The sequence below is a fragment of the Trachymyrmex cornetzi genome, unplaced genomic scaffold, assembly GCF_001594075.2.
Source record: "Trachymyrmex cornetzi isolate Tcor2-1 unplaced genomic scaffold, Tcor1.1 scaffold324, whole genome shotgun sequence".
In the NCBI taxonomy this organism is placed as follows: Eukaryota; Metazoa; Arthropoda; class Insecta; order Hymenoptera; family Formicidae; genus Trachymyrmex; species Trachymyrmex cornetzi.
Genome location: NW_017297941.1, coordinates 25,909 through 34,839, shown reverse-complemented (window position 1 = coordinate 34,839; position 8,931 = coordinate 25,909). Strand labels below are relative to the sequence as shown.

The window sequence follows — 8,931 nt, the reverse complement described above, 5'->3', positions numbered from 1 at the left end:
CGACGCGCGATGAAGTTGTGAGGAATCAATATTGGGCTAAAATTTTTTCATATAAATAGTATTTATTTAAAATAATTATTGTTACAAATATCTAAGTATTGTTATTCACTAATGACACACATAACCTAACTATAATAAACTGATTAATAATTATTTATACTTACATCGACATTTTCTGTATCACTTTCATTACATTCCACATCATCTAAATATTCGTAATCTTGGCAATAATTTTGTGACATATTGAATTATTACATACGCTGAGGTAGAGGTTGTAAGATGTTTTGTTACATATATCAAGGTTATATGTATATAAGATCACATTTTCCAATTAATTCTGCTTTTTGTGCAGCCATGCGCAGCTCAACTTAATTCGCTTGTCGCGTACGAGAAATGTTCAACTTCACCCAACTTTTGCTACAACGTCGCAATGCTTGAAAAAATTATATATATGTTTATTGGACTGTGTTCGGAAATTTATTCGGGTGCACCCATGTATTATCTATCCTCGTTTAACATTTGGTGAACAACAAGGAGAAAATGATACATAGATGCACTTGAGTGAAGGCAATCTGGATGTCGCGCGTCGCGTATCTCGTGTCGCGCATCGCGCTGGTGTGCAAGAGCCATTAGGCTGCTTTCCTTTTAGGCCGGTATTCATAGTCAGATCTTATATTCAAGACCGTCTTAAGTATAGTCTTAAGATGTCATGAACCAATCAGAGGGCCGCATTAGCGTCTTAAGACAATACTTAAGACGGTCTTGAAATAAGAATCGACTATGAATACCGGACTTAGGAGACACAGTCGACACAAGTGTCGTTTTATCTTTGTCACTCTCTGAATATCAAGAAGGATAGAACGACATTTGTGCCAACTTGTGTCGATTTGTGTCATCAAATGGAAAGCAGCCACAGTAGAATATGAGAAGAATAATTGACTATGATTGGTCAATTTTCTACGACTTAAGACCCTACGACTGCTACGACTTCTATTGTAGACCCCGCATTAAGCCGGTTGCGCCTCTCTGATAAATCTAGGACTCTAGTTGGAGTATGCGACGCGAACAAACCTAGAGACGCTTCAAAATAAAAGGCCTGGGGCTCTATTCTTGAAAAGAAACGTATACGAAAGTCTAGGGAAATACTGTAGTATACGTAACGTATACTGTAGCATTTCCCTAGATTTTCGTATACGTTTCTTTTCAAGAATAGAGCCCCGGTTTTTTTTAGCTGAACTTTTGCACCAATTCATTTTTCTTCCTTTTCTCTCCAGGACAAAAAAAGAGGAAGAAAAATGAACTGATGCAAAAGTTCAGCTAATAAAGGCTGCGTTCGGAAACATCACCCGAGTGTCCCTATATATCGTTTTATCCTTATTATTCATCCAATGTTAAACAAGGATAAGATGATACACGGGGGCACCCGGGTAATGTTTCCGAACGCAGCCAAAGAACGGGCCTTATATCCGGGCATGGCCGCTCTCACTGCTCTCAAGCTTCTGTTTCTAGCTCTAATAGGGGGCGACTCTGGTGAGTTTCACGAATGCAAGGTGCAAGAAATTGAAGAAAAACGAGACGTCTACACGAAACGCTTGTTCTTTCTTTTCTTCCACGCTTCCCGCGAAATCTCTTGGAGGTGTCGGGATATTCGTGTGTCTCGTTGCAAATTATTGATTCGGGACTATCTGGGAATCTCTCGAAAGTTTATTCCCAACCCAAACGCACACGGTGTGCATCATCAATGATCGTGACGCCCATCAATCGGTCGGTCTTACCGTAACTTTAATCGCGAATATCGCGTCTAAACGTTTCCGAGAGCGACGAGTACTACTCACGACAGCATCAACGTCAGGAATACTTCACAGAGATCTTTGCTCTGTTTCCTCGGTGAAGTTTTTTTCCCCTGTTCAAGTGTCATAATACAAAATGGCACTGCCAGCGAATTACAAGCAAGTCGCGATGGCTACCTCAAACATCGTAGCCTCCAACCGTAAGTCGAACAATTTTTGTTCTCTTCCCGACTTGGAATTGACTGTATAATTTTGAAGCATTTAAACTGTATATTTGTTGTTTGTAGAACGTATGAGAGCATCTGGTGGAAGTTCGAGCAGTTCGACAAATAGTGTAAATAGACAAACTTATGATAAAATATTCTTGTATGAGTCTTGAGTTTAATTGAGTTTATTTCTTGCAATCTGCTTATGTTTAGAAAGACGCACAGAGTCCATTTGTACAAACTCCCCATAGTCATCCAGGATTCACACCCCAGAAAGTTGGAAAGAACACTAATGTATGTATTTTACTTTATACAAAATTTAAAAATATACATATATACAACTGTAATGGATTACACAAAATATTATATCAGTATATTAATTTACATTTTTAAAAAGATTTATTATTTGTAAAATTTGATGTTTTTTTATAATTAGGCTGACTCCCGTATGCCAAAACCACCCAAGCCACCAGAGAAACCTCTTATGCCATACATGAGGTACAGCAGAAAGGTATGGGATCAGGTTAAAGCTCAGAATCCTGAGTTAAAGCTATGGGAGATTGGTAAGATTATTGGACAAATGTGGAGAGATTTGCCAGAGGAAGATAAGACAGAGTTCATTGAGGAATACGAAGCTGAGAAGGTACACAAAATACATTCTATTATATTTTTATGTAATTCTAAAAGTTACTGACTCATTCACATATTATTTAACATAGGTGGAATATGAAAAAAGTTTGAAAACTTATCACAACTCACCTGCGTATCTAGCTTATATTGCAGCTAAAAATCGTGGCAAGTCTGGTAGGTGTAACAAACATGAATTTTAAACTCATAATAAAACCTATAATAGTTAAATAACTTTATAACATGTCTTTGTATTTAACACAGCGTTGTGTGCCGCACAACAAAATAATGATGATCGAGAGAGTCACGAACGTTCATCAGGCAGTAGCAAAAGTCAAGCGGCTCAGGATAGAAGGATTGATATTTTACCAGCTGAAGATGATGATGGTACATAAGTAATAGTGATTATAAATGTTTAATGCATATTTTTATTACAATAGTACTTATTTTAATTAATAGATCAAGACGATGGATATTCTGTGAAACATGTGGCTTATTCACGTTATACAAGAAATCATCGGCTCATTAATGAGATTTTTAGCGACACAGTTGTCCCCGATGTTCGCTCTGTAGTCACCACTCAAAGAATGCAAGTTTTACGTCGCCAAGTACAATCCTTGACTATGCATCAGGTAATTAATGTAGTAATATGTTTTATAATAATTAATATTTAATTGAATGTATCAAAATATTATATTTTGAATGTTTCCAGAAAAAACTTGAAGCTGAATTGCAACAAATTGAAGAGAAATTTGAGGCAAAGAAACGTAAATTCATAGAAACTAGTGAAATATTTCAAGAAGAATTGAAAAAGGTATACAATTTTTTTAAAGAGATTAATAATATTGCAGGGAACATAATAATTCTCTCTTTCAGCATTGTAAACCAGCGGTAGATGAGGAAACTTTTAACAAAATGGTAGAACGGCAGTATGATGCTCTAAGACGAGAAAGATTAAAGGGGACGGAAGAAAATCGTTCGGATGGGCCGGCGTCTAGCGACTCTACTCCAAATTCCACTCCGACTCCAACTCCCGCATCACTTAATGATGAGAGCCAGCCTGATGTAATAATACTATTAAATAAAACACAGATGGTTTACATAAATATTAACACATTGTACAAAGAAATATTAATACTGTCTTATTTGTACAGATCTCTGATAATGATTCGATCGAGAAGAAATCTGGCAACGTCGAAAAACCCAATATTGAAATGAATAAGAAAATGTCACCTCCATATACCGAGACTAAGATCGAAGCACCATCAGCAGTGCAACAAAATGTTAATCAACAACACCCTACCAACTCTGGGATGTATTGTAATAACATAGTTAATCCAATTCAACAACATCCGCATCAGCAACAAACGCAAACGCCTCCGATGCAACAACATCCGCCACCGCCACCACCGCCTCAACATCAACCAACATCTCAACAGCATCAACCTCCTCAGCAACATCAACCTCTCCCACCAATACAACAGCATCAACCACCACCACCACAGCCCCCTCAGCAGCATCAGCCGCCACCACCACCCCAGCAGCATCAAGTACTTCCACAACCACCACCGCAGCCACCGCAATCTCAACAACAGCAACCGCAACAACAGCAACAACCACCACAACCCCAACCGCAGCCACAACAACCACAGGTAACGACGGTGATGCCGCCCCAACAACCGACTACAACAGCTGCAGCAGCGGCTGCAGTCGCGGCAGTAGTTGCGAGTGCAAATGCAAGTGCAAATTCGACTCCATCAAATATGCCACCGGTGTCCACGCCCACTGTACCGATTCAACATAATCCCCACCAACAAGGGATGTTGCCAAATCATTCGATGCCGCCACATCAGAGTGCGCAAGGAACTCAGAGCACGCAGATTTTGCCACCGCAGGGACCACATGCTCCGCAGATGATGCCACCTAATCAGGCTTATGGTCAACAGTATCAGTCTGGACCAGGCCCGCAACAACCGCAGAACGTTCCTTTAGCTCCAAGACCGCCGCATCCCACTTATAGCTATTCTCAGCAACAACCGTACCATCAACCTTATCCACAATATACTCATCCATATTATCATCAGCCGTATTCACAGTATCCCCATCCGATAAGTCGGCCACACGGCCACGGTCCACATAGTCCACACAGTCCGCATTATCATCCGCAATCACCTCATACAATCGCTCCTGAAAGTAATAACGTTGGTGCCAACGTCGCAGGTGGCACAACAGCCACCGTTGCTCCCGCACCTGGGCCTGATACCAACAATCCTCCATATTCTGCGCCCGCAGGACACTGTGAGAGCGAACGTTCCGGTCCGCCGGAAAATCAAGAGGGCCAGGTAGATGCTAAATCGGGATCTGCTTAAATATTTTTATTTTACAAACGCTATTCTAGATTTCCGCGTTTACATGATATATCTATATTTATCTCTATATCCTTGCGCCAGCAAGGACTTGTTCGTAATTTTTTAATTTATATGATAAAAATATAATAAACTTGATTTTATTACGACCTGTAACACTGGACACAAAAATTATCCAGAAATTGTTCTATATGAAATGATTACATGGTGAAGTAAAATTGAATAAAAGAACATCCGTATGCAAAATGGTTCTTTGATTATATCCTGAATTCACAGTACAATCAGTCTCACTTCACTGGTTTCATTTGCCAAAGTCCATCATTCAAATAATGACAGTTTTCGATGCCTACTCCTTTATTCACCTTGATGCTACAAATTATAAATTAAATATGCGAGAGAGAATAAAGAGATTAAAAGCATACATTAAGAAAATATTTTTTACTTACATGTCTTCTGTTGACAATGTTGTAATTCCAACAGCTAATGCTTGTTGCTTGCCCTCAGCCATAACGGCCTACATTTTGAGTTAAGAATTTGTATTTCATTGTTGAAAAAGTAAAGTAACTGTATTACAATTTTTGAAATTTATATTATGCTTAAAAGGATACGACAACTGTTTTTTTATCCACAGTCATCATCTTTGCACCCTTTGACGTTAAACCAGGACACATTATATTTGCACCGCTAAGAACAAACCTAATGGCACCTTTATCTACTTGTTGCATTGGAAGGAAGAATGGATCTGAAAAAAAAATGTATATAGATCATAATAAAAAATTAAATTTTTTTTTCTTATTTGAACAGACGATGAGAAAGCTCACACTTGTGTAGTAATCTCAAAGTGGGCATCCATGGGCCCTCACGTTGGCGAAAAAATAACAGATCTCCTGCTGTGTTCACTATGATCTCTATATGATCGTGACTGATCAAAGAAAGAAAATGATTAAATGACGAATAAATTTCATACATATACCATCATAACTCACCATTTCACAATGCGAAAAGAGTCTTTCTTTGGTATTATAACATCTATATGACTCTCTAGATGAGGATACAGCTCCAAGAGCTTTGCACGGATTCCTTTCTGTACAGACGACTTCAATTGTTGAACGCCAGAAATACTGTCCTTTTCGTCGAATCTAAGAGTTGGGATGACTTTAAGTGACATTTTGAACATAAATAATTAGTGAATATTTCAGTAATGTCGTGAGTTATAATGAAAACTTGAATATTTAATGTTTATTAGAACTGCCCTGGTGAAAATTTTTCTCATAATTTTTATACAAATTGGAACATTTTTCAGAAATACTCAGAAATATTTGGAAAATTTACATCTCTCAGAATTTTTCATACAAGTGAATTCTGAAATATTTTAAAATTTCTCATCCCATAATTTTTAGTATTTGAAAATTGTTTAGATTTTATAACATTTCATCAGAAATTATACTTACAAAAAATCTTAAAAACCTTACAATATTTCATAATTAACATATATGAAAAGTTCTGAGAAAAGATGTAGATTTTCTGAGAAATGTTCCAATTCATATAAAAAAATGTGAGAAAGTTATAAAATTATAGAGAAATTCTGAAAAATTATATTAAAAATTCTGAGAATTTTCACCAGGGTGGTATTCTTGAAAAAAAAAAAAAAAAAAAAAAAATGAGCACTTTCTATCACAAAATATATATTTTAATTGTTTAAGATGGTTCTTTAGTAAAGTGCCAAAAATTTGGGATGTCTCATCCAAAATTACAAATATCTGCATAATTTGGATAAAATATTAAAACTACGTGTATATCTTAATGAAATAGTATAGAACATACGATAGTAAATCAGGAGCTGCATCTTCATCAAATGAAAACAAGATGAGATTGTTTGCTTTTTAAGGTTAAATTTATATGCAAATTTATGCACATAAATATCTTTACAAAATGGCCATTAATCTATTACTGTTTTGTGACCATTAAAATCATAATTTTTTAAACTATTATAATCTCATTTTTGAGAAAAGTCTATGATAAGATTTGTGTGCAGTTAGTCAAAGAAGTATGTCTGCGAGCCTTATGTGTCACTATGTTATACATGAAAGGTTACATTTTCAACATTTTTTTTCTCTTATTTCATCATTAACCTAGGTTAGAATTTTGTACAGGTCAATTTCGGTACTCCAACTTCGTTATATAAAAAAATTAGATATTTCTATGATAACTCGATTTACTAAAGAACCACCCTAAATACATCGTACTCTCTGCTCAAAATATTCTCCTTTTACATTTTTATAATAAGCGGCACATACTTCTTAAACATTTTCTTGATTTTTGGTAACACACCACCGTCTAGACAATGCATTCAATTAGCCGATCATTCACGAAACGTTACTTCGTTCTAGACACGTTTTCTCAGCAACGTCTTGACTTTCGTCATGCGTACGTACTATATCTCTTTTTTTCCTAAAAGTGCGGAATGCACAATTTAATTTATACAGATTATTAACACATTTACTTTCAGTTTTAAGTTTTTTTAATATTATTTATATTATTTTTTTTTTACCGGATTTCTCAAAGAATTATACACAGCTTTGAGCATTCGAAATTTCTTTCTCTATCTAGATGGTGTGAAAACTTCGGCGAAATCAAGGTTAAGTCGATCGACAAACACACATTCGCAATTTGCACTATTCCTACTATTCGCACATACATATATCTTCTTCTTCTTTATGTATTGGCCATTGGCCAGGGCCAGATAGACTTAAAGATAGACTTATAAGATAGAGACGGAGTGTTTATACAAGATGAGTTGAAGACAACATTGGCCCAGTTTCCACCGAGGGTTAAAACCATAGACTTATAAGATAGACGGAGCATTCATACGAGAGAAGCTGAAGACATGATTGAAAGAGAAAGAAACAGTCGCGGAGTAGTTCTTTTCTTTTCTAGTAGTGAATTGATTGGTCGCCGCGGCAGGCCGAGAAGTGGCCGAGAGCAATAAAAATAGACGTTCGAGAATTGTGGCCTCACGCTCAAGCTAATTAGTCCCCCACCGCTCACTGTGAAAGAGGGAAACAACTATGTCTGGAGTAGAGCTGGTCCTTCAATGTTGTCTTCAACTCCTCTCGTATGAATGCTCCGTCTATCTTATAAGTTTATGGTTAAAACTGGATCAGAGGCAGTGTTGCCGCGGGTCGAAAAATAAATTCACCAAATGGGAGCCTGAAAAGTTACTAAATTGTCTGAAAAATCACCAAATGTGTGAAACGACCAAAAAAAAAGAAAAGTTTTTAGACTTTCAAATCGTGTCGGGATGTGCCATGCCTCAAATAATTTATGAAAACCACGTTTGCCATATATTCAAATATATTTATACTCGCATACATTATAAAATTACTATCAAAAAATACTATTAAAAATTTTATAAATAAACTTGTTACGCATTAACCATTTAACCATTACATTCTTTGTAACAACATTCGGTATAACATTCGGTATAACATTCGGTTATACATAACAAATCAATACATTTCTGAATAAATTAATACATTTCTTCCTTTTTACGATTACATTATTGTTCATACGATTACAAGTCTTCAGCATTCCCACTTGCATATTTTTATAATGTAACTCCATGATTGGTTTATGCTAATATGGTCCAATGAGGAACTGAAAACAAGACCAATAAAGGCCCGTCTACAATACACGGAGTAAGCCCGGATCCTCATACGGGCAACAGCGCTTTGACACAGAGCGCTAATTGGTGAAAAGCGTTCGGTGTCAAAGCGCTGTTGCCCATATGAGGATCCGGGCTAATGGTGCACGTCAAAGAATAATTTTTTGGGTGTATAATATAAAAGATCCTGAGCGTGTATAATATAAAAGATCCTGAACATTTTTAACATCGAAAAACGTAGTGAAAATATGTATTGTTTTATAAACGGGTACAAATCA

At 36.5% G+C, this 8,931-nt stretch overlaps 2 protein-coding genes across 2 annotated transcripts; one reads left to right on the top strand and one right to left on the bottom strand.

Annotated features, from left to right (window-relative positions):
* Positions 1 to 1,526: 1,526 nt before the first annotated feature.
* On the top strand, positions 1,527 to 5,018 carry LOC108762866 (proline-rich extensin-like protein EPR1). The gene is made up of 10 exons (XM_018510077.1): positions 1,527 to 1,990; positions 2,078 to 2,124; positions 2,210 to 2,290; positions 2,433 to 2,639; positions 2,716 to 2,800; positions 2,888 to 3,010; positions 3,083 to 3,255; positions 3,336 to 3,437; positions 3,500 to 3,688; positions 3,778 to 5,018. Exons 1-10 carry the CDS (start codon positions 1,927 to 1,929, stop codon positions 4,990 to 4,992), a joined length of 2,286 nt encoding a protein of 761 aa, XP_018365579.1. The 5' UTR covers positions 1,527 to 1,926; the 3' UTR covers positions 4,993 to 5,018.
* A 243-nt stretch (positions 5,019 to 5,261) lies between these two features.
* On the bottom strand, positions 5,262 to 7,790 carry MCTS1 (malignant T-cell-amplified sequence 1 homolog). The gene is made up of 7 exons (XM_018510078.1): positions 7,541 to 7,790; positions 7,287 to 7,440; positions 5,976 to 6,128; positions 5,811 to 5,911; positions 5,598 to 5,731; positions 5,436 to 5,503; positions 5,262 to 5,358 (listed from the first exon to the last, which is right to left on the bottom strand). Exons 2-7 carry the CDS (start codon positions 7,337 to 7,339, stop codon positions 5,277 to 5,279), a joined length of 591 nt encoding a protein of 196 aa, XP_018365580.1. The 5' UTR covers positions 7,340 to 7,440; positions 7,541 to 7,790; the 3' UTR covers positions 5,262 to 5,276.
* Positions 7,791 to 8,931: the final 1,141 nt, after the last annotated feature.

Bases quoted from the DNA above. Each gene is read 5' to 3' on its own strand.
- LOC108762866 (XM_018510077.1), top strand. From the start codon at position 1,927: ATGGCACTGCCAGCGAATTACAAGCAAGTCGCGATGGCTACCTCAAAC. The intron at 3,011-3,082 runs GTACATAAGTAA...TTTAATTAATAG, and splicing joins ACCAGCTGAAGATGATGATG to ATCAAGACGATGGATATTCT. The intron at 3,256-3,335 runs GTAATTAATGTA...GAATGTTTCCAG, and splicing joins AATCCTTGACTATGCATCAG to AAAAAACTTGAAGCTGAATT.
- MCTS1 (XM_018510078.1), bottom strand. From the start codon at position 7,339: ATGCATTGTCTAGACGGTGGTGTGTTACCAAAAATCAAGAAAATGTTT. The intron at 5,732-5,810 runs GTGAGCTTTCTC...TTTTTTTTTCAG, and splicing joins TTTGAGATTACTACACAAGT to ATCCATTCTTCCTTCCAATG. The intron at 5,504-5,597 runs GTATCCTTTTAA...CTCAAAATGTAG, and splicing joins TGGATAAAAAAACAGTTGTC to GCCGTTATGGCTGAGGGCAA.